This window comes from Nematolebias whitei, chromosome 9 (assembly GCF_014905685.2).
Source record: "Nematolebias whitei isolate Nwh7 chromosome 9, NemWhi1, whole genome shotgun sequence".
NCBI classification, from domain to species: Eukaryota; Metazoa; Chordata; class Actinopteri; order Cyprinodontiformes; family Rivulidae; genus Nematolebias; species Nematolebias whitei.
This window is the reverse complement of record NC_056506.1, coordinates 28,208,046-28,234,469: the sequence shown is the minus strand read 5'-3', so window position 1 is coordinate 28,234,469 and position 26,424 is coordinate 28,208,046. Positions and strand designations below refer to the sequence as shown.

Below are 26,424 nucleotides of genomic sequence, written 5' to 3'. Positions count from 1 at the left end.
TGGTGGCAGACTGTATACCTGAAGACTGAGACACTTTTAGAATGGTGTTGATGGTGTTGAAAAGAACGTGGGGGTTGTGACTGTTTAAGTTTAAACAACTGCTAAGTTCATTGCAAAAACCAACGCAGACATGTTCCTGTTTTTAGTATTTTACATCACTTTACAATGTAGCTGTTTTTTTTTATTTTGTTATACTTTTCATTTTATATGCTTTCATATGCTTTTTGTTGTGTGTACCTCATTTATGTTCTTTGTTTAAAACAGGTCTCTTTTGTAAAGGAGTCCTTGTGACTCAATGAGACTAACCTGTAGAAATAAAGGTTGAATGAATGAATTATCCAGTAAATGACGCCAAACCAAGTGTCATCAGCAGAATAAGATGTTTGGCGCAGACAGAAGATTTGGCAGACTTTTTTTATGAGGGCAACCCACAAACTCAGCTCTACTGTTTAACTCAAACCAAATCATTTTCATGACAAATGTGGCTCATTTAAGGAGGAATAAATAAACTTTCCAATCTTATGGTCATTTTCCCCACTAAATACTGGTACAACAAATAAAAGTACACACATTTTCTCACTTTTTGCGCTGTATTTAGTTACACACAACCCTTTTCAGGTTTATATATTTTTAGAATTGTTCATAATATATTTTATCCTCATTTACCTTACCTTGTCAAGAACATGCTCACTTATATAATTTAATGGAAAATCAATTTAAACTCCAGGTTTAAGGCAAGAAAAAGTAAAAAGGCCAGACAACAGACAAACATAGAAGAAAGCCAATCTAAATGTTACTTATTTTATTAGATCATCATCTGTGGAGAGAATATGGCAGACAGGATGATCTAGGAAAAGTTTAGTGTTGCTGAGTGCGTGTATATACACTCAAAGAAAACATTATGCGCTGATTTCCTTAAGCCCAGGCTACAATATCTCAAGAACAAATATGCTGTGACACTATTTCTAAGAAACCCAGAGTCAATGCAAACAAAGAAACGTTATCATTTTTAAACTGGACTCAATCTTTCACTGTTGCTCATCAGCAGGCGATCATCCTTATAAAATACAATCCAGTTTTCGCATGAAATAAGTGGGAGTTATCCTTATGGAAATACGCCAAAAGGGACAAAAACTTATGTCAGCAAGCTGATGTTAATAGGTTTAACTTGTGAAGCCTCTGAAGTAGAACATAATAGGTCAACGTATTTCTTGGGAGCTGCTGGGGCCACTGAACATTTTCCATCAGCGGTCTCTGAGCAACACTGACGAAGAGACTTTGCTCGTACTTAGAAACGTCTGCAGTGCGGACAGAAAACAAAAAACTTAAAGGACTATCTCTTATTGCAATGAGAGTTGGAGCAAACCACTGCTGAACATCTCTGCTCAAGAGTTATAATGTTGTAATGGCCAAGACTAAAACCATGTTACTACTAAAGCTCCAACTTGTTTCTTTCTCTAATTAGTTTAATTGGGAATAATAAAGTCAAGTTAATTCTATGCGTATACATGTACCTATCAGCATTCAAATTAAAAAAAGGTTACATAATCGGGTTTATTGCCACTTGTGTAGTAACTGATCAAAAACGTTGAGTATTATATTTCTTTCATGATTTGATTAAAGTTGTTAACGTCAAGAAAGATTTTTATAAAACGTATCTAAAGGCATAACATTTGTGCTCATGTGCTTTCAGTAGAGCACGGGATGAAAAAGCATCTCAAACTGTTTTTAATGTACCTTCATTTGGAGCAAGTTGTAATACTGTGTACAATATAAAAAAAAAAAGAGAATGCAATTATTTGTGAAGCTCACAAACCCATATTCTATTACCAAAGGAACGTTGTGAACACATCAAATGTTGAAACAAAAAAAGTACAATTTTCTTTAGAAAAAAATAGGGTAGTTTATAATTTGACAGCAGCGACATCCTAAGAAAAGCTTGACAGGAGATATGATGAAAATGTAAATTACACTGAGCAGAAAGAGCTGGAGAACTAGTTTCATTGTCAACAGGTCAACAAGAGGGCTGGCTATAAAAACAGCATTTTAGAAAGGCTGAATTTCCCAGAAGTAAAAAGATGGACAGAGGTTCACCAGTCTGAGTAAAACTTTTTTTAAAATAGTGGAACATTTTCAGAAGAAAGTTCTTCCAAAGAAATTTAAGAAGACTTCAAATATCTCATCATCTACAGTTCATAATATAAAGAGTTTAAGGATCTGGAGACATCTCCAAGCACCAAGGAAGAGGTTGAAAGTAAATACTGGATGGTCGTGATCTTCTGGCCCTCAGGGGCCACTGCAATAAAAACCGTTCTGATTTTGTTCTGGACATCACTGCACGGGCTCAAGAACAAGGTAACACGTCAGTAAACACACAGCTGGTTCAAGCTCTATCATGCAAATAAGAAGCCATGCGTGAACACTAATCAAATGTTTCTCTGGACCAAAGCTCGTTTAAAATGGACCGAGGGAAAGTGGAAATCTGTTCTGTGGACAGATTAATCAAAATGTGAAGTTATTTTAGGAAACCACAAACACCATGTTTTTGTCCTCTATACTAAAAAGAGAAGATGGACTATCCAGCATGTTATCAGCACGGTTCAAAAGCCTGCTTCTCTCATGGTATGGGCGTGCATTAGCGCAAATAGCATGGGCAGCATACGCACCTGTAAAGATACAATAAATGCAAACAAGTCCATACATGTTTAACAACAAATGCTCCCATCCAGAAGAGCCAGGACTGTTGAACATCTATAGAATATAAATGTGTAAAAGAATTGAACATTCTTCTCCAAAACCTCCAGAAGCTGCTCTCCTCAGTTCCCACATGTTTACAGACTGAGGTCATAGAAAAAAATAACACAAATGATTCACAAACTGATGCGGTCTTCATCAAATTTAATAACACAAAGCTCAGGAGAACAGCCACATCCAGAGAGCCCGTACAAGTACAGATATTCACATCTTGTCCTGTCTGAACTTCTGAACCGTTCTGACTTCCTGAAATGAAAAAGTTAGTTTACAGAAACTCATCAGTGGGCTGGCACCATCATTCCACAAACTGTGATAAAGCATTATAATATTAAACATCATTTTAATATCATTCACAGCGACCTTTAAAGGTTATTAATAAGGTAAAATTAGATTGACAGCATCAGGAAACAGATCAATAAATAATATATTCCCCTCACACTGAAACAACTTTAAAGAGGTGTTTCTGTCGTAAAGTTCAAAATGACCTTATGTTAAATATATTCTCAACATTTATTGTTTCATTGTGTATTAAATATTATCAATTAGCAAATGACTGCATTTCACTCTTATTTACATTTTACGTTTTCAGAAATGAGGTTGTACAAAACATTTCTACACTTAAAATCAATTACAATCATAATAAAAAACTCCACGTTGCAGAAGTTCTCCTTCCACACTTGAGAGCTCAATTATAATTTGACAATCATCTTGTTTTATTGCTCAATAAGGTTGTGAACTTTGAACACGCAATCACCACGTGCCCTCTGAAAACTCTTGAAGCCAGAGATACAGTGAGAGAATGAAGGCAAGAATCAGTTAGACAATCAGATTAACTCATCTTCAGGCACACGCATTTTAAAGCAAGTGTTGAAAAAATGTCCCTTTGTTCAGATCTCATTGGTTTCATCCAGAAAAACAGAATACATTCTCAATTTGAAAACAAAACTGAATGGTATAGACCTTCTGTACAATCTTTACAATATAATAAAGGTTCATGTCTGATGCTCAGTCTCCACTGGAGTTCTGTCTTAATGAAATCTGTTCGACGCGGCACTATGCATGAGGAAAATATGCACAGGATGCACGATTTAAGCAGGAGGTAAAAACTACTAATGAAGTAGTGTTGCAGTTTATTTGCTTCTGTAACATTTAGAAATTGTTCTAAGAAAGATGGCTGTATAAAATAAACAGACAAGGTAAAGCATCGTTTCATATTTGGTCTTTTGTGAAATCCCTCACTGTACAAAACAGCAGCAGTTAAGGCAAATGACTGTTCCTCTCAGTTACAATTATACCTGAGCACTTAAAAATGTACAAATAAATCTCTACACTGTGTGACACAAACCTTGGTTTACAGAATATAACATAAAAAGCTACTCTTTTTTTTTTCCTTTTAAATATTAAAAGCTGGGGAGAAAAAGCAGAATTAGGAAAAAGTTGGGTGATACATTAAAAATGTTTCACGGGCCACTCAATCTGATGACCAGGAATATTTTTGCACCTAAGCATTACTTTTTATAAGGGCTCTTGCTAGGGATGCACAATATTATCTGAACGATATTGGCCGATATTAGCGATAAAGTTAAATATCAGACATTTCATCAAAAAAATTAACTGATAAAAAAAGACTTCAGTTTAAAGTTAATTTTTAATTTAAGAAACTGTCAAGTATATCTATTAATGCGCTATTACTTATGCACTTTTCACTTGTCGCTTGTGAACATGTTTAGATTTGTGAAAATTTACAAATGTGCACAGTTCGAGTGTTGTCACTGTGTTAGAGAGAATAAATGTCATGAATAAATTTGACATTAAACATAATCCAAGTTAAAGTGTTACATCATTTTCAGTCCCCTCTTTGGCATCTCCATATGGTAGCAGGCCAAACTGACAAAGACCAGGCAGAATAATGTATTTTAATTCCACAGCAGAGACATCTATGTAGTCTCTGTAAGTAGGTGGAAGAAAAAAATATATATATCGGTAAGGGTATTGGTTATTGACCAAATAAGTTTTAACATATGGGCATATCAGATATCAACCAAAAATCCAATATCGTGTATCCCTAGTTCTTGCATCAGTATTATTCAAATATTTTTGTCCAAAAAGTATATAGCCATTGGTTTGTGGTTTGGGATCACTTTGTTTTAAACCATGAAATTACTCAAAATATTTGTCCAAAGACGTATCAGATATGTGCCACTGACTAATGTGACCATTTACAGACAGCTTAATGGTGCCGACAGCATGCAGGCCCTTTCCAAAAAATTAGAATATCGTGAAAAAGTTGTTTAACTTCCATAATTCCACTCAAAAAGTTAATCTTTAATAGATGGTAGATTCAGGGCCCACAATTTAAACAACTTGAAGTATTTGTTTATTTTTACATAATTTAAGCTTCCAGCTCATGAAATCCACAAAAACAGGATTTCAAAAAATTAGAATACTGTAGAGAAATCAGCCCCAATGTTGCAGGGCATGAATGTTTTAAACGGAGTGTGACACACGAATCATCTACTAAACTCAAAGCACCTGCACAGGTTTCCCCATGGTGTCATTAAATTGCTTCAGTTTGGTTCAATATGGGGAAGACTGCAGACATAACTGTCCAGAAGACCATCATTGATACCCTCCACAGGATGGGTAAGCCACAAACGTTCATAGCTAAGGAGGCTGGCTGTTCACAGAGTGCTGTGTCCAAGCATATCAATGGAAAGTCTAGTGGAAGGGCAAAATGTGACAGGAGAAGATGCACCAGCAAAAGAGATGACCGTGGGCTTCAGAGAATTATCAAACAGAGAAGATTCCAGAATCTGTCAGAGATCCAGAAAGAGTGGAATGAGGCGGGAGCCACAACTTCAAAAACCACCACATTCAGACGCATCTGGGAGATGGACTACAACAGTCGGGTTCCTTGGTCCTCTTTTCTGATGAAAGTAAAGTTGTACCTTTCATTTGAAAATCAAGGTCCAAGGGTTTGGAGGAAGAAGGGTGAGGAACAGAACCATACTGCTAGTGGTCCAGTGTGAAATATTCACAGTCAGTCATGATTTGGGGTGCAATGTCCGGTGCAGGTGTTGGTAAACTCTGCTTTCTTAAATCCAAGGTCACCACAACAGTCTACCAGAATGTTTTAGAGGACTTCATGATTCCTTCTGCTGAGGATCTGTATGGAGATGCAGGTTTCATCTTCCAGCAGGACCTGGCCCCTGCCCATGCCACCAGAAGCACCAAAACCTGGTGCCCATGCCACAGTGCTTGACTGGCCAGCCAACTCACCAGACCTAAACCCCATTGAGAATCTATGAGGTATTCTCAAGAGGAAAATGAGGAGCACCAGACCAACAACAAAGAAGAGCTGACAGCATCAAGGAAATCTGGGCTTCCATAACTCCCAGTCAATGCCACAGGTTGATTGACTCAATGCCACGTCGCATCGAGGCAGTGATTAAGACAAAGGGATTCACAACCAAGTGTTGAAGATTGACATATTGTTTTGAAAGTATCATATTTTGATTGATTTGTTGTGATCCCAATTTTTTATTTTTCTGCAAAAACTGAGAAGTGTGGACTGATGTCTTCACAGTATTCAAATTTTTTGAAATCCGGTTTTCGTGGGTTTCATGAGATGGAAGCCCAAATTATGTAAAAATAAACAAATAAATACTTGAAATCATTTAAATTGTGGGCCCTGAATCTATCATCTATTAAAAGATTAACTTGCTGAATGGAATTATGGAAGTTAAACAACTTTTCCATGATATTCTAATTTTTTGGAAAGGGTCTGTACATGTGGTTAACTTCCCCACATAATGCACACGTCTCTCTTGTAAATGAGTCCCCGAGGCTCAGGGAGACTAGACTGTACAAATCTCCATTTCACTGAATGTTATGGACAATAAAGTTGAATTGATTGAATATATATACATTTGTAGTCAAGTTGAAAGAAGTGAATTTAAAGAATAATGTGACAGTTCCTTTCTTTTCTATTATTCTCCCTTGGTAGTGGCATGCCAAGTTGTGCTGACACTTCTTGAGATATTAATTAATTAATGCAAGTTAGTCTTGTTTTGAAGTGGTGGCTGCTAGAAGAAGGGTCAGACGAGGGAAAAGGACTAAAATAGATGGGGGGGGGGGGTCAAATACCTGAGAAAAATCAATTAATTGAATTAACATTTTTAATTGAATTCAAAATGTTTTTGCTTACATTGTCAATCTCTAGATAATTATTTAATGAAATTGTTAATTTTAACAAACAGCCTAAACAATGAAAATCTTTGCTAAGCAGTAAAACTGATGTCAGACAGCTGAGCCTGCTGTCTGTGTCTTCAGACAGGATCTGAAGGAAAGGTTTTGCTTGGTGGAGGTGGACTACACACAATCAAGGTGTATTACAGCGTGACCACGTTTGGATATGAAATGTACATTTACTGGTCAAAACTCTTAAAAAAAGGATAATTAACCTAAAAGAAAGTGAAATATATTGTCCTTAAGAAAACTGTTGATGGACTTCAGTGGCTGATGGTTGGTGTTTTTGTCCAATCATCCAACCCCATTACATTCACAACAAAAAAAAAATCTAAAGCCAAGTTCAAAAATGAACAACCACGACGACACAGCAAATCAAAGAAATGCATTGTTTTTGTGGACAATACAAAGTTTCATTCAAGTACTGCCATTTGATCTATAAGCCACTTTTCTCGGTTTCTTGACTGATGCTCTCTTTAACTTCCACAGGCAGCGTGTCAAAAAGATGGTCCTCCACAATAAGGCCGCTTTTGTGCAGAAGCCGGCAGTTCCCTAAATGAGCAGGCAGTCGGTCCAGACAGTTTCCTTTGAGCTCCAGATGAGCGAGTTGGACCAGCTGACCGACGGCGTCTGGCAGTGTGGTGAGCGCGTTGTGCCCCAGACAGAGCACCTTCAGCTTGACGCACCTGAAGAGAGGCTTCGGCAGCGCTTCCAGCTTGTTGGAGTTGATAGCAAGGTGCTGGAGGTTGTGAACGAGACCCACATCCGGTGGAAGCACTGTGATGGAGTTATGGCTCACATCCAGGTGTCTCAGTTTAGGAAGATGGAACAAGGCTGTGGGCAAAGACTCCAGCTTGTTGTGAGACAAGTGGAGGGCCTCCAGAGACTTGATCTGGCCGATGGACGAAGGGATTGTGATGATTTTGTTGTGCCACAGCTTAAGGCACGTCAGCCTCTTGACGTGCTGGAAGCTGATGATCTCCTCTATTGTTCTGATGTTGTTTGACTTCAAGTCAAGCTCCTGTAGGTTGATCAAGCTGAAAATAGCATGAGGGATCCTTTCTAGTTCACAGCTGAGCAGCTCCAATTCGATTAGGCTCGTCATTTTTTTCAGACTGTTTAGTACCAGCAGTTTTGTCCCATCATTGTGCACCACTAACCGGATCAGATGTGGTGAAAGATCCGTGATGTTCGTGGGTATTTTTGTTAAGTTGCTTTTCAGACATAAGGTCTTTAAATGTCTCAAATCTCGCATTGATTCCAGACCAATCATTTTGTTGTTTTCTGAGTTCAAGCCCCCGGTTAGGTTGAGCTCCCTCAGGCTGCGCAGCAGATAGACCCAAGGCGGGATCTCTGCAACATCTGTAAACTTGACATGAAGGCAGCGGAGATGATCGCGAAGGAAAGAAAAGCCAGTCTGCTCCACTTTGGCTGGACAGTGACACAGATGAAGCTCTTGCAAGCTTGTCATTTGGGAGACCTTTGCTGAAAACCTGACTTCGGGAATTAGCTCAAGTTTCAGCACTTCCAAGTCTGTGAGGTCAAACACTGCGTTTGGGAGACCAGACAGCATGAAGAGGTGCAGCTCCTGCTGGTCTTGTGCATTATGGGTGACAAGTTGCCTTAATTTTTCAAAGGTCCATTCGTGATTTAGGCTGATTTCTCTCAGCTTATTCTCACTGACCTCAGACAAGAAGACGCCAAAGCGCTTGGAGTAAAGCTGATCGTACTGGTCAACCATGTGTAAAAGGAACGCAAAATCATTTTTAACATCAGGAATGTCACTAAAGCTGCTCTCTTCCCTGACCTTCTCAAAAGAATACTCTTTCAGGGGCCTTCGAAACACCCAGAACAGAGAGTACAGACCTGTCATCCCATAGATCAGAATCAAAGCCACATAGGTGATGAGCAGCTTCTTTAGCATAAAAGCCATGTTGTGCGTACAAAAATACTTTTCGTAGCCTGTCAGTTGGGTTATGTCGGGCTCACAGATGTGCCTAAACTTTATTTCAGCCAAAAAGGTTGACGTGTAGAACAAGATAAAAATAAACTTGACGGTTTTGACAGAAGTTTGTGCTACATAGAGCTTGTAAATTAAATCACTGTCCTCCACATGAGCTCGGAATTTCCTCACTTTCTCAAACAGAGCTTTGGCCTGCTCCCCGTCCTTTTTATCCAGGATTGTCATGCTGCTCGGTGCTTCTGCAATGGGCTTGTCTGCAGAAAACTTGACCCCAAGCATGGGTGTAGATGGGTCATCATCTGTGCCTTTATCCTTCCCCTCTATAGACACCTGTTTTGGGGTTGAAGAGGTGCTGGTAAACCTTTGTTTGTTCTCCTCGGAGTCTTCACAAGCGGTTTCAGACAAAGCTTTTGTGGTCCAAGGAGACTCAAAGCACCTACCCAGGATAGAAACAAAGTGCTCTATCTTTGAACTAGTTTTGGGGTATTTAAACCAGAAATTGCTACTGACCATGAGAACAATGGTGTGGATGAGTGTGAGGTACGGAAAGTACTTGGAATACCATGGCAAAGCAACATGGTAACATATTTGGTTGATAAAGACATATTGCTGAAAGTCCAGATTGGTTTGAACACCTCTTGGTTTGGGTTGATTGGCATATTTCTCTGCGGCCAGAGCAGTCTGCTGTGTGGCGCTAAGCTCCTGAACAGCTTCACTGGGGAAGTCCTTATTCACTGGTGGGGTAGGAGTTACTACTGTGGCTGCAGTGGCACGAGCTGAAGTAGTTGCCTTCTCTGCATTCTGCTCAGCGAAAAAAGTAGATTTAGCCGCTGAAATCTCATCCGAGTCATCCATACACGGAAGGCAAGCTACCTGGTCCTTGGTGACCTGCATGGTCATCGCAAATATGGCCAGCATGAGCATCACCAAGCCCAGGTAGTCCATGAAGACGTCCCACCATGGCTTTAGGATGCGGTAAGTCGGCTGGATGTCATTCAAGGATGCAACCTCAGTGAGAGTAAACATCTCTGCAACAACAACAAAAAAAGAGGATTTTATTAGTAGTTACACCATTATCTTTACTTGTTATATAAAAAGTGAAATAATAACTATTTATAATTATTAATTTATTAGGATTTTCAAAGAAGTTTGGTGGCTACTGGTAATAAATCAGTGTGACTGCTTCCCTTATTATCAACTTTAGTACACAGGGATCACTCGCATATCGCGGGGGTTACATTCAAGAGACCCCCGCGGAAGGTGAAAATCTGCGAAGCAGCAACGTTATATTTATTTTACTATCTCTATAGACTTTATAAACCCTTCCCACACTCCTAGAAACATTTCCCAATCTCTTATAAACACTTTATATGCTCTTTAACACTATGGTGATGAAGATGATGACAATGAGATGAATGTACAATACACACAATATAAAAAACGGGTTTAAAAAAAACGCGATACAGTGAAGAAGAAGTGAACCACGATATAGCGAGGGACAACTGTATATAGTAGTATACACTATATATTTATAAGTGTGTGTGTCATAAACCAAAGATTATCAGATACGGTAATTAAGATCATCATTTCAGTCCATCACAGAGACACAAGCGAGACAAACAACCATTCACTCTCTCACTCACACCTAGGGACAATTTAGAGTTACCAGTCAGTCTAACATGCATGTTTTTGGTCTGTGGGAGGAAACCGGAGCACCTGGAGAAAACTCACGCATACACGGAGAGAACATGCAAACTCCACCTAGAAAGGTTCCCAAGCCAGGATTTGATCCGGCGACCTTCTGAGAGGCAACAGCTCTACCAGCTGAACCACCAAAATGACCTAATGCACAGTCTGATGTAAGAACTTGCTAAATCTGTCGTGTTGCGTGTTGAGGACAACTAAAAGCTGCTAATTTTAGCATTATATGTAAGAAAAAATGGAATGACAACCATTTCTGTTGGCTAATGTTACTAGTGGCGGCCATCTTGAACTGAGCCAACTCCAAATTAATCAGTTGTACACGTGCATCCATTACTTTCTGAAAGTTTATTTACAGTCCGTCCACTGGTTCATGACATTTTATGCTGATTCTACAACCAAACACAGATGGAGGCGGTTTTGCCTCCAGCAATGAGTTTCTTAAAAATAAAAAAATAAAGACTTTTGGCTCATTTTTAATGGAGAGGTCAAAAATAGAGCTATAATATTCATTCATTCATTCAACCTTTATTTAGACGGGTAGATCCCATTGAGCCTCGAGGACTCATTTACAAGAGAGACCTGATTTATATATACTTTCTACCATAAACTGGAGAGTCTTGATTAACTACAGCTAAACAAATTGTAAATGTGTAACAAGGGGCACTGCTGGAAATAAAGAGCGAGCAAGGTACACATCTTCATCAGAGTGTGACACTGAATCTACATTTTCTGTTGCAGGTCGTTTCTTTCAGTCTTGCTTCATATTCCATCAGTAGCACGGCATTGTGCTGAATCCTGATACATCACGATTCTGTTTTTAGACAAATAAAGATCCTCTGATGTAATCACCAATCTATTTTGCCCTGGAACTCATCCAAACTTTAGCCATGTGTTTTCTAGGAGTACATTCCAGTGGATAGTTTTAGTTATTATGGCACATTATGCATGGTTCGATTCCCACTTGTCTCAGCTTATCCTGCTGACTAGAACAAACCCAGGACCTGCAGCAGTTCAGGTAAAATGCCTTTTGATATTCCCCATGACTATTCTCTGAGGCAAACGACCTTCTTCAGCTCATTCCACTGCAGGCCAAAAATATGGTGAACACTATTTTGCAATACATTTTTAACCAGCTGACGAAACAAAGCACGCTTTGTTTTGCCCAAGTCTGTCTGCATTCATTTGTCTGTCGTATTAGCAAAATATCCACAAACCAGCGGATGGATTTTAACAAAACTCCCAGAAATTGTCTACAATTGTTTAACTTTTGGAGTTAACTCGTTCCAGGTTGGTCATCACAGCTAAGTGACCTTAGACAACATCAAAAATGCCTCAAACTCAGTCATGTTTATAGATTTTGAGTCAAAACTTGGCGAGGTAGTAGCTAAGAGTCATCCCCAACTTGTATCTCAAAATCTAACTGATCACACGGGGTCTGTTAGTAAACTTTTGCCATTTGGAGTCAACTCCGACGAGTGGTTCGTGAGATACTTTTTACTACAAAATGGAAAATTTCAGAACGTAATGATTGGATGTACAGATGATTCTGCTCAACCCAATTCAAGATGTCCGCCACAGCCAATCAGTCTTATAAAACACAAATATGTCTTTAATTTAGTCTAGTTTAAAAATAAACTGATACAAAACTAATCAGAACCACATTTAGCTGATTTTTAGAAAGCTTTTTGCTACATTTAGCAATTGTTTTGCTCTTTTTTTTTGACAACTCAAGTTTTAGCTTCTTCAGCTGATGTTCAGCCATCATCATTCATAATGCGTTTTTACAAAACTAAATGAAAAAGAAAAGCGCTAATTCTCATCTGTTTGGGCAACAGCTGGATGCGTGTAACTCATAATGTAAACCACAAACTACTAAAAAGTTACTAAGCACATTTTAAACAAAAATATTGTTTCCCCTTTCGCAGTATCAAGGATGATGCATGCTGACTCATGACCACAACCCTGAATAGATTAGGAGTCATCATAATTGCTCGCACAGGATCTTTCTGCTATGACAGCATGAAACATCTGATGTGTTCAAGACCTGACTTCAACCACCTGAGGACACGAAAATAGGATTAGTTAAGCAAAGCTGAATGTGTGGGTCTGTGTAATCTGGAGGAGCACTTCAGTCCATTTAATCCACATTGAAACTACAGAAACTCATTTTCTGTGAAAAAGATCTTAGCTGAAAAAGCTGAAATGGTGCTGTTAAAGCTTAAAAGTAGGAGAACACTAGCTAAGGGTGCATTCACACTAGCCCTGTTTAGTCCGCTTTAATCGAACTCTAGCTCGTTTTCCTAGATAGTCCGGTTCGTTTAGGGAGGTGTGAACGCGCCATCGAACTCTGTCACGGAACAAAAAGGCGAACTCTGGCCCGGGCTAAAACCTAGGTCTCGGTCCGGTAGAAGCGAACTCCAGCGCGGTTCGAGTGCAGTGTGAATGTAAACAGACCGGACCCACTCCGCAGGGTAAACAAACACGCATTTCTCTGACTTTATTTGGAGCCGTCAGCTGCCTTGTGTGAAAAACAATATTCTCCATGGTCTTCTGTCTCTTCTTCTGCTCATGCTAAGTCCATTTTTGAAAAATGACAAAATATAACTCCTAAAACTGCTAAAACTTGATGCCACTTCATTTTATTTTTATTTACAGAAGAAGAAGAAGAAGAAGACGTGTCTTCAGAGGTTTTTGTGTAATTTCTTTCAGTAGTTCTTGGTGCAGCGCCCCCAAAGGCGAGCGGGGGAACAGGTTGGTTCAACAGGTTGACTCGACTGCACAGTGCAGTGTGAATGCAAACGCACCAGCTCAAATGTAAACAAAATGTCATGAATATTGGTCCCGAACCGAACCGAGTCTACCGGACTATCTGGTGTGAAAACGACCTAAAAGGCCAAAACACCAACAAAATGGAAAAAGAAACAAAACACCAAATGTAGCAAAATGCTAAATAAAAGCCACTAAAAAAATAACAAGCAAAATGCTAACCAAAAACTAAAAATATATATTTTTAAAACAAGTAAAATTAGCAAAACAGTGGTTAGAAGCTTAAAGGAGAAACCTCTATTTAAAAAAAAGAACAGACAATAAAAGGGTAGCTAAAAATTTGCTATAGCTTTGCTGCATGTGAAAAGTGGCAAAAAGCTAGGTAGAAGCTAAAAGTTGCAAAAGGCTAGTAAAAGCAGTAGTAAGACAAACATACAAAAAGTATTCCAAAACAGATTTCAAAAGAGAACAATGCGTTTCCTTGAAGGTGAAATTAGAGTCAGGTAATCAATGGATGATGATCAGGTGTGAGTGGACACCCTGTTTGATTCAAAGAACAGGATCTATCAAAGTCTGATCTTCACAACATGTTTGTGGAAGTGGATTATGACAGGAACAAAGGAGATTTTTGAGGAGCTCTGAAAAAGAGTTGTTGATTCTCATCAGGCTGGAAAAGTTACAAAACCATCTCTAAAGAGTTTAGACTCCACCAGTCCACAACCAGACAGATTGTGTAGAAATGGAGGAAATTCAAGACCATTGTTACCCTCCCCAGGAGTAGTGGACCAACAAAGATCACTCCAAGATCAAGGAGTGGAATAGTACTCAAGGTCACAAAGGACCCCAGGGTAACTTCTAAGCCAATGGTTCCCAGCACTGGTCCTTGAGGAACACCATCCTACATGTTTTAGTTATTTCACTGCTCCAACACACCTGATTCAGTGATTTAATTACTTCAAGTCCTGTAGAAACCTGTTAATTTAATCACTCAGCTATTCAAATCAGGTGTGTCACAGCAGGGAAACTACATGTAGGATGGTGTTCCTCAAGGTAGGCCTGTCGTGATAAACAAATCAATTGATTGCATGATAAATTAAAATTATCAACCTCATTTTCATTTATCAGCTTTATCGTTTCTTCATGTCTCTTTCTACTGAAGACACTAGATGATAAAACGCTCAACTCCGGTGCTCTTCACTGACCCCTCGCTTTCTCTTTTCTCTTTAAAATCCATTTTAACGTCCAAACTCACGTTTTTGGATCGTTAAAAGCAGCTAAGCTGAGAAGCTAAGCTACGAGCTAAGCTAACAGGCCGACGTCGGGGAAAAAAACCTCTGTCTTGTCGATGCTCCAAAATTCACCGTTGAAACCTGTGCCTTCATCTAAAAAGTTGTTTTTCTCTGCAAAAAGAAGCTGAGAACTTGTTTACTGTTTTTTTTTTATTATTAAAAGCTTTGTGTGAAAAATGCTATGCTAAAGAGCTCAAACCACACCAAGCCTCCACCATTTTGAGAAACGAAGAGAGACAGTCCATGTAATCTCAAAAGGCCTCTCTCCCATTTTTCTTATAGAGAGACTGCTCGCTCCCTCACTATCCATCCTTCGGCTCAAACTGTCATACTGCCATCCAGTGGTCAAAAAACGGTACTGCACTCAAAACAAATTAAACTCTTCATAAATTTGACAATTACTAATTATTGTCAAATTTCAAAAAATATTATCGTTTATCGCAATAATTTCTGAGACAATTAATAGCCCAGCAAAATTCGTTATCGTGACAGACCTACCTCAAGGACCAGAGTTGGGAACCACTTTTCTAAGCAACTGAAGGCCTCTCTCACATTGAGTAATGTTCATGAGTCCACCATCAGCAGAACTGAACAAGAACAGTGCGCATGGCAGGGCTGCCAGGAGAAAGCCACTGCTCTCCACAAAGATCACTGCTGCTCGTCTGCAGTTTGTTAAAGATCACATGGACAAGCCAGAAGACTGTCGGAAGAATGTTTTGTGGACAGATGAGACCAAAATAGAACTTTTTGGTTTAAATGAAAAGAGTTATGTTTGGAGAAAGGAAAACTCTGCATTCCTGCAGAAGAACCTTATCCCATCTGTGAATCAGGGTGGTGGTAGTATCATGGTTTGGGCCTGTTTCGCTGCAACTGAGCCAGGACGGCTCATCATAATTGATGGAAGAATGAATTCTGAATTATATCAGATAATGCATCAAGACAATGACTTTAAGCACACAAGTGGTTCTACCAAAGAATGGTTCAAGAAGAATAAAGTTCATGTTTTGGAATGGCCAAGTTAAAGTTCTGACCTTAATCCAATCCAGATGTTGTGGAAGGACCTGAATCAGCAGTTAATGTGAGGAAACCACCAACATCCAGAGTTGAAGCTGTTCTGTACAGAGGAACGGACTAAAATTCCTCCGAGCCGGTGTTCAGGACTGATAAAACAGTTACCAGAAACGTTCAGTTGCAGTTATTGCTGCACGGGGGTGGGGGTGGGGGGGATGTCTTACCAGATACTGAAAACAAAGGTTCACATACTTTTACCACTCTCAATATGTAATATTGGATCATTTTCCTCATTTGTTTAACTGGGTTCTCTTCTACTTTTAGGACTTGTGTGAAAATCCGATGATGTTTTAGGTCATGTCGATGCAGAAATATATAAAATTAGAAAGGGTTCACAAACTTTCCAGCACCACTGTACATACAACATACAACATGCATGTTAATGTGTTGATTGCCACGCGATTCTGATAAATCTTGTTTAAATTTTTGCCATTAACTATTTGTCTTTTAGTAAAATATCTACCAGTAATAAACCACTGGATGGACTTTATTCACTCGTTCTAGAAATAATCGTTAGATATCCTCATACTGATTAGATCATACCAGCTGTTAAAATGCATTATTTTTCAGTCTTTTCATTTGAGTTTTTATGCTTCAAACACAATTTTGACATCATCAAATGATTGCTTTGTTAATGAAACTCTATATCAGGGTTTTGGTAAAAAAAAAAAAGGGTTATAAGACTGTAAATATCCCTTGCCTTTATTTACAACTATATTCAGCGATGAGTTTCATTAACCTCCCTCTGACACAGTTTACATTCTGGATTATTTTACCCACTCAATATCCGTTGTGTGCCAAGACTGTCTAAAATGTCCTCCTCAGTGTTTGAATGTAAACAAACAACTCTATGTTGGCAACAAAATACGACTGCTGATTTCATTACAAATTATGCAGCCTTTTGGTAGTGAATGATGTGGTTAACTATAACATAAATGTTATACTCAAACAAAAACTTCAAAACAAAATAATTGAAAAATCTCATATTTTGACAGCTAATATGACTTTAATGCTTTTGAGTCAACCCAATTAAAGATGGCTGCCACAGCCATGACCCTTAAATACACACAAATGGCAAAATCTCTTTAAATTTCACACATAATGAGCTAAAATTTGGTGTGGTAGTAGCTAAGAGTCATCCACAACACATTAGATGAGTGTGATCCTTATTTTTAAAAATTTGACAAATATCACAGTTTAACTGTGGCATAAAAGGCGATGGGAGATATGCATTCCTTCTGGGGATTGTTTGATTTTCTGCCAAGTGTGAGGTTTAGGTGGCTTTCTACTAATTATATTTAACAGAAGAGGTGGTAAAACGACTCTCAGTCGTAAAAACAGCAGACTCCTAAAATAAACCACAGCAGGTCAAGTTCAATCAAACAAACTACATGGCTTCTGCCCTGGGTTAAGGTGGTTTATGTTGACTACTTGTCTGATTGTATGACAGGACTTCCACACATTAGGACATATGTGCTTAAAGGACATGTTTTAGCACGTGAGGAAATGAAACTTTTCACGGCTGATGAAACACTTTCAGCAAGTGTCACTTTACTGGGTCAAATGACTTCTTGGCACACATTTAATACAATTTTCTGCAAACATATTCACCCTTAGTGTTTGGTTACAATAAAACTTATTCCTGTTTAGACACCAGTTATTTGTTTATATTTTTACAGATTTAGAGGAAGAAAGCATACTCACTGCTCGTGTGGTTTTTATCTCAGTACAGTTCTCGCTTCTTTAGCCACTTTTCAGCGCTCCTCAGGTGCGTCTTTAATTTCTGGGCTGCGGTGAAAGCAGCAGTTATGGCGCAGCTCGGTGAAGCAAAGCCCCGGTGAACCTCCGCCTGCTGACCGGGTACCTTGATACCTGAGCCCGCCTCACGCAGCGGACTTTCCCGGGCCGCGTGTGTGCGAAGTAAGCGCAGAAGAACCCCCCCAACCCGAACTATGTATTTCTAAGAAGAGACCGACGCAGATCGGTTAGGGTGTTTTGGGCGCTTCTGATTGGTCAGTGACATCACAGCGACTTCCTGAAGAAGCCGCCAGCGAGCTTATCTGGTGCTGCGTTCATGTTACACCAGGAAAAGTGGGACATTCGAGGTCATCTGACGAGCTACGACCAAAGTGATCATACACACACAGTTTCAGTTACAACAAAGCCCAGTATTTTAATATTAAACTTATTGTGGATATTTACCAGTATAATTACAACACAAATAGGGACAATATTTGAAATTATGTGCAGATTTTGCAACCATAAAGTGTCAGTTTTCATGTTATATAATTTAAATTATGTAAAATTTGTAGAATGATGGGTTAAAAGTTTAACTGGTTAGTTTACATGTGAATGAGTGATTTATTTATTGCATTTTCCAGCTTGAGTCAGGTATTTTCTCAATGCCAAAAAAAAAAGCATTTGAAATTCTCTCTTAATTTTGCTGAAGCAAGCAAAAAATGTATTGTGAAATGAGAACTAGTTATTCAGAATTGTGCTCAGTAGAAAGTACATTTGTTCAGTTTAACTTTGTTATTTTAATAAGTGAAACAAATGAGATGCAAAACAGACCAACGAATTAGGACGACCCAACAACAACAAAAAGTAAAAACTCGCAATTTGTCAGCCTTTTCAGCAGGTAATGAACCATTTTGCTAAAACAACTGATTAGTTTTTCTCTTTTATTGATTTTATCCATTTATTGTGCCGTTTTGTCTTCCTATGAGTGAAGTTGAGGTCATAAATAACTTCCAGCTCTGTCTGTATGGTTCCTGGGCGGAGGGTTTCAACCCAAACAGGTTTGAACCGGTCCAGGGCTGCTGCCAGTGGCTCAGCCTGCACAGACAACAGAGAGGAGGGGAAAAGAGGAAGAAAGAAAGAAAATGTGCCTCTTAAGTCAGTTTTGTGTTGTAAGACATGTTTCATGCAGGCTTATATCACCTGTGGTAACACTTTTCTGTTCCTCCAACAGGGCTTCATGTTTGCTCAGTGTCACATTCCTCTTAGAGCTGGCTTTATGTGGACCTCAGACAAAGACAACACATCCTTGAGTGTGTTTTTAAATGATCTTTGACTTTCTGCTCATATTCAAACATCTCACTCACTCCAGACTTGTAGTCAGAACACTAATATTAAAGGCCCTACATTCCTGGAGGAATGCATTTCTTAATGCACATCACTCATTCATACAAAACTATTTCAAATTAAAACTATTTTATCTTGGAAACAAACAATTATTTAGCCTTTTGGTTCAAAGACCAATCTTGAAAATAACCTCACACTCAATATCACAGGATGCCACACTGAGAGTCCGTGTTGTGAGTGACTCAGCCACTACCACACCAAACTAAACTTTGTACATTTGACTGCACTGCTGCCATTTTTTTAAAGCTCAGTTGGCTTTGGCAGCCATCTTGAATTGGTTTGGCTCCAAAAATTCAACAGCTGTAAATAAACACCTTTTATTATTGTGGTAGTACCGAGTGGTTCTCATTAATATTATACTATTTATGAGGCACACCAGTTCGTAGATCTTAAAAATACTTGGGACATCTGAGACAGGCTTGCAAATTTAGAAAACAATTTATTAATTTCCATTTTTATAAATACTTTTAAAATACATTTTAAATACTTTAATAAATCAAATACTCATTTTAAAAGTTATAGTCCAGACCCAGGTGTGTAGCTAATTATTACCCACACCACTGACATGAGGGTTCAGGGACCGCGCCCCAAACAGCTAGTTGTGGAGAAGTCCAGTGAAGCAGCCACAGGCGTCTGAAGACAAGTGTAATAATCTGGAGAACCCAAACAGCAGTAGTCCTCCGTAGAGACAGAGTAATAGTAATCTTCCATTGAGACAAACAGTTGTAACCCCAGTGGAGACAAAACGTTGGTTACGTACTGTAACCCCAGATTCTGAGTATAAGCGTAGCCCTTTAAGAGCTATCGCTGATGGGTTTTATCCTGTCATGCAACGCATCGCACTGAAAAGTTTAGTCCACGCCCACCTGCTGTGTGGGCCTCACCGGTCCATATAAATTACATTAAGAGCGGGTAATCGGCTCCCAAATAGCTTTTTCTTCAGCCATTTAGGAGCCAGTGAGGCCCGACACTTAAAGGGCTACGCCTATACTCATAGAATCTGGGGTTACAGTACGTAACCAACGTTCTATTTCGTATAGGCTTCACCCTTTAAGAGCTGTCGCTGGTGGGTTAAGGGCGAAGCAGATGTAGTCCTTGTCTCACTTGGTCCATTCAAACACCATATGAAGTGCCAGCTTGCCCAAAAAATGTCTTGTCACTCAGCTCTCCATGTGCGTAATTGCGCGTCGCGTAATTACGCGTACCATGCACAGACGCATGCTGCGTAGTTATGCGTTCTGAGTGCATGAACGCCCCAGAAAAGTTTTCAACGGGGAAAAGGAAGAGGCTGAAAAAGGCTGTGAACCAAGCAGATCCACGGATGATCAATAAGAACAGATTAATAATAACAAGTGAATTGATTATTAATAAAATGAACTGATTGGTAACAATAGTCATGAACTGATTAGTGACAATAGAACAAGAACAACAGTCACAACTTGTGACTGATAACGACATCTCACACTGTAAATGCATGCAGTCAGATGTGAGTTTAAATGAGATTCCATGAAACAACAATGTTCATTCTGTTAAGGCACTAAGGACAGAATGCATCATGGAATGAGTCGACACATCACGTAAATAAAAGCAAATAAATGAGCAGGGTGTTGACCACGCGGTCGCAGTGCAAATATCCTGCATTGACATAGCATTATGCAAAGCAGTCGAAGATGCAATACCCCTGGTCGAGTGCGCCCTGAGGTTATCAGGAGGCTCTAAATCTGATGCTCTGTAGGCTTCAGAAATGGCCTCACACAGCCAGTGTGACAGGCGCTGGGTGGATAACGAGCAACCTGCAGATGAGTCTCTATAATGCACAAACAAATGTTGAGTCTGACGCATGGCGGCCGTGCATGCTATGTAGCACGTCAACGCACGCACAGGACAGAGAAGATGGAAAGATGCTTCTTCTTCTGATTTGTGGGGGGGAGGGAAAAAAACCTCCAACGATATCGCTCTTGATTTAAAAGAGCTTGTGATGTTTTAAGGCATAAACACTGGGTTAGGTCTCAGATCAGCTGAGTTGCCGTCAGCCTGAATTCTGAGACATGACGGAGCGACAGAGAGGGCGGATAAATCACTCACCCTCTTAGCGGATGTTAAAGCCAGCAGCAGGGCTGTTTTAAGAGACAATAATTTAATTGGAACCTGATTCAGTGGCTCAAATGGAGCTTTGATCAGGGCTCGCAGGACTGGCGTTAAATCCCACTGTGGAGCCAGTGGGCATGAAACAGGCCTGCGTCTCTGTACACCTTTTAAAAAATGCTTCATCAGCGGATGATTAAAAGCTGTTCTGTCCCCGAAACCTTCGTGACAGGAAGAGATGGCTGCAGCATACGTTTTAATCATGCTGAATGCCAGATTTCAGTCCATCAGCTGCTGCAGAAAGGACAGCACGCCACCTAGTGGACATGAGGTGGCCTCTACACCTTTCTCTGTACACCAGCACTGAAAAGTTGTCCACTTTGATGTGTACAGTGCTGTGGTACATGCAGCACGTGAATCCTGGATTGTACACACTACATCTTGAGAGAGACCCATCGTCTCTAAGCAGCTCCGCTCAGCGGCCAGACCCAAAGGTGCTAGCCTATTTATTTCTGGGTAACTCCTGATCACTCCTCCCACCTGGAGGAGAGCATCCTCCCTCCACGGCAGTTTCCACGGGCGCCCCGATAACAGGCGTCGTAGCATTGGGAATCACAGGGCGTTCACATGCTCGGGAGCCACCAGGAGAGCTGTCAATCCTTCCTCCTGAACTCTGTTTAGAAAACCGCGATATCAGAGGGAGTGGGTGGGACGCGTAAAGAAGCATTTTGGGCCACGGGCTGTGAGCAAACGCGTCCACCCCTAGCGGCGGTTTGTCTTGCAGGCTCAGTGAGAACCATAGTTGACACTGAGCGTTCTCTCGTGTTGCAAACAGGTCCACAGCCGCTTTGCTAAATTTCTGCCACGTCTGAGCCATCAGCTCTGGATGGGGGGTCCAGTCCCCGTGACGCGGACCGCCCCTGGACATCACATCTGCCCCTTTGTTCAGAACACCGGGGATGTACACTGCTCTGATGGAGAGCAGATTTTGGTGTGCCCAATATAGCAACCGTCTCGCAATGTGTAACATTTGGGCTAAGCGCACACACCCCTGCTGGTTTATGAATGCAGCAGTCACCTTGTTGTCTGTGTGAATCAATACATGTTGATTCCGCAGCACAGGATCAAAGTGTTGAATCACATTCAAACCCATGCGACATTCCAGAACGTTTATATGAGCTGTTATGTGAGGTGGCCACAGTGCCCCTACAGCTCGGGATAGGCATGTTCCCCCCCAACCTGACAGTGACGCGTCTGTGAAGACTGACACGTGTGATGTAGTTCTGCTGACGGGGACTCCCTCCGACAGAACCAGGGGGTTTCCCCAGTGTCGGAGGTCTGTTCTCACGGACGGAGGTACAGCGATCATCCGTCTCTTCTGCTTTACCGGATCCACGCGCAGACGAGCAAAACATCTCTGGAGGCGTCGCATGTGGAGTAAGCCCAGCGGAACCACTGTGTGAGCTGACGACATCATTCCTAACAGCTTCATGACGGAAATGGCTGTTACTACACTGCCAGGCCTACATGGCAGAGCTAGTCTTTTAGAGTTTTGATTCTCGTCTGTGATAAACGAGCCCTCATGGTGATCGAGTTTAGCTTCACTCCCAGATAAACGATCGTCTGGGCCGGGAGAATCGAGCTTTTCTCCCAATTTATGATGAAGCGCAGATTTAACAGGTGTGACGTTAGCACCTGGGTCCGCGCTGCTGCTTCCTGTCTGGAACGAGTCAGCAGCAACAAATCGTCTAGGTAAAACAAAATTCTCATCCCTGCTCTGTGTAACGGTTGCAAAGCCGTCTCCACACACTTTGAGAACGTACGAGGCACGAGGGAATAACCCTGTGTTTTCCTCTCCATTGGGAACCCTGGAAATTACATATTTTACCAGAAGTTCCTGAACTTCTGTGTGTAGGAATGAGATCTGGTCTGGTGATGACAGAACCGTCTCTAAAACTCCTCCAAACGGGGGTTTGGGTTGTAATTGCAGCATGAATCCCCCGCTGATAAAAACAGTTCATCTATCTGTCTAGAGCGCACGCCCGCTGCCACTCCGCCTAACATTCTGGAAGCAGGCACGCGTTTATGCTCTCAGTCTACCAGGTCCGGTTGCAGCGTCGTTCCAGTAGGACGTCACTGCTGGGAAATGAGGCCAGATGGGATCAGGACGGCGAGCCGGGGTGGGGCCAAAAAACCTTCCCGCTAGATCATCCGATCTGGGCGGGGGGTGGGGAGAGGGACGGAAAAAAGTCCCTTCATGGCAGCCGCCTCCTGGATTATGCCGGGCAGCTCCAAGAGAAGGGCACTGACGGCTAGGAGCGGTGTGGTCGCCGATGCAAAAAAGGCTCGGGGGGGGGGTGAGTATCTGCTCAGCCCCCCTCGTTCCAATACTATGCTCTCCAGGAGGGAGTGAGCAGCGGGGGCTGCTGCTGACATCGTCTGTCCCGGAGGAACCATCCGATTCGCTCCGAGAATCGGCGATAAAAGGAAAAAAGGGTCAATGGAGTCGTCCAGCGTGTAGCGACCCGCCATTGAGAAATATTCCTCGGCGCTTACCTTGAAACAAGGCTGCTCGTCTGCTTCTCCTCAGGGAGGAGAACTCACCGGGATGGCAGGAGGTTGGTGTAGCGGGACCCCACGCAGCCTTAACAAAGGTTGTGCGGGTCAAGCTGGACAACTACCCTTCTTTGTTCTTCTGACAGTGCTATTAGCTTGCTGAAAAATGGGAGCCGATTACCCGCTCTTAACGTAATTTATACAGACCGGGTGGGGCCCACACAACAGGTGGGCGTGGACAAAACTTTTCAGTGGGATGCGTTGCGTGACAGGATAAAACCCACCAGCGATAGCTTTTAAAGGGCGAAGCCTATACAAAGTAGAACAGCAGTGATCTTCCGTAGAGATTAAACAGCAGTGGTCCCAACTTCAGCAAAGGACCTGCTGACACACACATGCAGACTCACACACACGGGAGGAGGAAAGCAGCAAGCTTGGCCTTCACCCCACGAAGACCAGAACAGCATGCATAACACAATCTGCTGCTCAGCCACAACGAAACTCCACACAGGTTGTGAGCCACATAGTGGGAGTGTGAAAAGGAAACCAAGTTCCAGAACAAGCATTGCCACCTCCTTTTATACTCCACCCACTTATTTAACAGGAAGTGACCAGAGGGTGTGCTCCAAATATAGGGGTATCAGTCTCTTTAGCCTTCCTGGTAAGGTTTATTCAGGGGTACTAGAGAAGCGAGTCCGATCGTTGGTCGAATCTCAGATCCAGGAGGAACAATGTGGATTCTGTCCTGACCGTGGAACACTGGATCCGTTCTTTACTCTCACTAGGGTCATTGAGGTGTCATGGGAGTTTGCACATCCAGTCTACATGTGTTTTGTGGACTTGGAGAAGGCATTTGACCATGTTCCTCGTGGTACACTGTGGGGGGTCCTCTGTGCGTATGGGATTGGAGGCCCGTTGTTACATGCTGTTCAGTCCCTATACAAGCGGTGCGAGAGTTTGGTTCGTATTGCCGGCAGAATGTCATGCCCGTTCAGGGTGGGAGTTGGACTCCACCAGGGCTGCCCGCCCATTGTCACCGATTCTGTTCATAACTTTTATAGACAGAATTTCTTGGTGCAGCCAGCTGGCGGAGGGTTTCCGGTTTGGCGGTCTCAGGATTCCATCTCTGCTCTTTGCAGATGATATGGTCCTGTTGGCGTCATTGTGCCGTGATCTTCAGCGCTCACTGGAGCGGTTCGCAGCCGAGTGTGAAGCAGCTGAGATGAGAATCAGTACCTCCAAATCTGAGGCCATGGTCCTCAGTCAGAAAAGGGTGGATTGCTCTCTTCAGGTTGAGGGTGAGGTTCTACCTCAAGTGGAGGAGTTCAAGTATCTTGGGGTGTTGTTCACGAGTGAGGGAAGAAACGAGCATGAGATTGACAGACAAATTGGGCAGCATCTGCAGTACTGTGGCCTCTGTACCGGTCTGTTGTGGTAAAGAGAGTGCTGAGCTGTAAGGCAAAGCTCTCTGTTTGCCGGTCAGTCTACATTCCTACCCTCACCTACGGTCATGAGCTCTGGGTAGTGACCGAAAGATTGAGATTGCGGATACAGGCAGTTGAAATTATTTTTCTCCGCATGGTAGCTGGACTCTCTTAGAGATAGGGTGAGAAGTTCAGTTATCCGGGAGAGACTTGGAGTAGAATCGCTACTCCTCCACGTCGAGAGGAGCCAGTTGAGGTGGTTCGGGCAACTGGTAAGGATGCCTCCTGGGCGCCTCCCTAGAGAGGTGTTTTGGGCATGTCCAACTGGGAGGAGAACCTGGGAAAGACCCAGGACATGCTGGAGAGACTATGACTCTCGGTTGGCCTGGGAACGCATTGGAATCCTCCCAGAAGGGCTGAAAGAGGTGGCTGTGGAAAGAGATGTCTGGACCGCCCTGCTCAAGCTGCTGCCCCCGCGGCCCGACTTCGGAATAAGCAGAAGATAATGGATGGTTAGATAGTCCAGACCCAGGTGTGTGGCTAATTATTACCCACGCGGCTGACATGAGTGCTCAGGGACCATGTCCCAAACAGTTAGTTGTGGAGAAGTCCAGTGAAGCAGCCACAGGCGTCTGGAGACAATTAAGTGTAATAATCTGGAGAACCCAAACAGCAGTAGTCTTCCGTAGAGACAGAGCAATGGTAATCTTCCATAGAAACAAACAGTTGTAACCTCAGTGGTGATAAAACAGCAGTGATCTTCCGTAGAGACAAAACAGCAGTGGTCCCAACTTCAGCAAAGGACCAGCTAACACACACATGCAGACTCACACACATGGGAGAAGGAGGAAAGCAGCAAGCTTGGCCTTCACCCCACAAAGTCCAGAACAGCACGCATAACACGATCTGCTGCTCAGCTACAACCAAACCCCACACAGGTTATGAGCCACGTAGTGGGAGCATGAAGAGGAAAACAAGTGCCAGAACAAGCATTACCGCCTCCTTTTATACTCCACCCACTTATTTAACAGGATATGATGTTTCTCTAGCCAGGTATATTTCTATAATGCTGCAGTCTACACCCCCTTCTTGGATCATCGACCCGACAATGGCCGATTCAAAGTTCAAAACTAATATTATCAATTCCAAGGTCTAAACAAAGCTGAATCCTCAGCAATCTCTGAAGGGAGACCAACAACATTGACAACATTCATTGTGCCCACAACTGTGCGGGGGTATAACACCACCTCAGTCGATCCAACACTAATGACGAGCACATAGGCTGTACCCCTGATTATGCCTAAAATTTAATTATTTTTGCCAGTGGTTCATGAGATTTGTTGCTAACAGTCAGAGTGGACTTCACATAGAGAAGTTTTTTAAAACAAAGAACTTGTGTTCTTGTGTTAGTGCTTCTCAA

At 41.7% G+C, this 26,424-nt stretch overlaps 2 protein-coding genes across 2 annotated transcripts in view; both read right to left on the bottom strand.

Moving 5' to 3' along the window:
* LOC119414199 (DBIRD complex subunit ZNF326) overlaps window positions 1-26,424 on the bottom strand; it is a 59,683-nt gene that overhangs the window by 19,186 nt on the left and 14,073 nt on the right. The window lies entirely within an intron of this gene.
* On the bottom strand, window positions 7,311-9,991 carry lrrc8da (leucine rich repeat containing 8 VRAC subunit Da). Its single transcript, XM_037682175.1, has one exon. The coding sequence runs from the start codon at window positions 9,989-9,991 to the stop codon at window positions 7,439-7,441; it is 2,553 nt and encodes an 850-aa protein (XP_037538103.1). The 3' UTR covers window positions 7,311-7,438.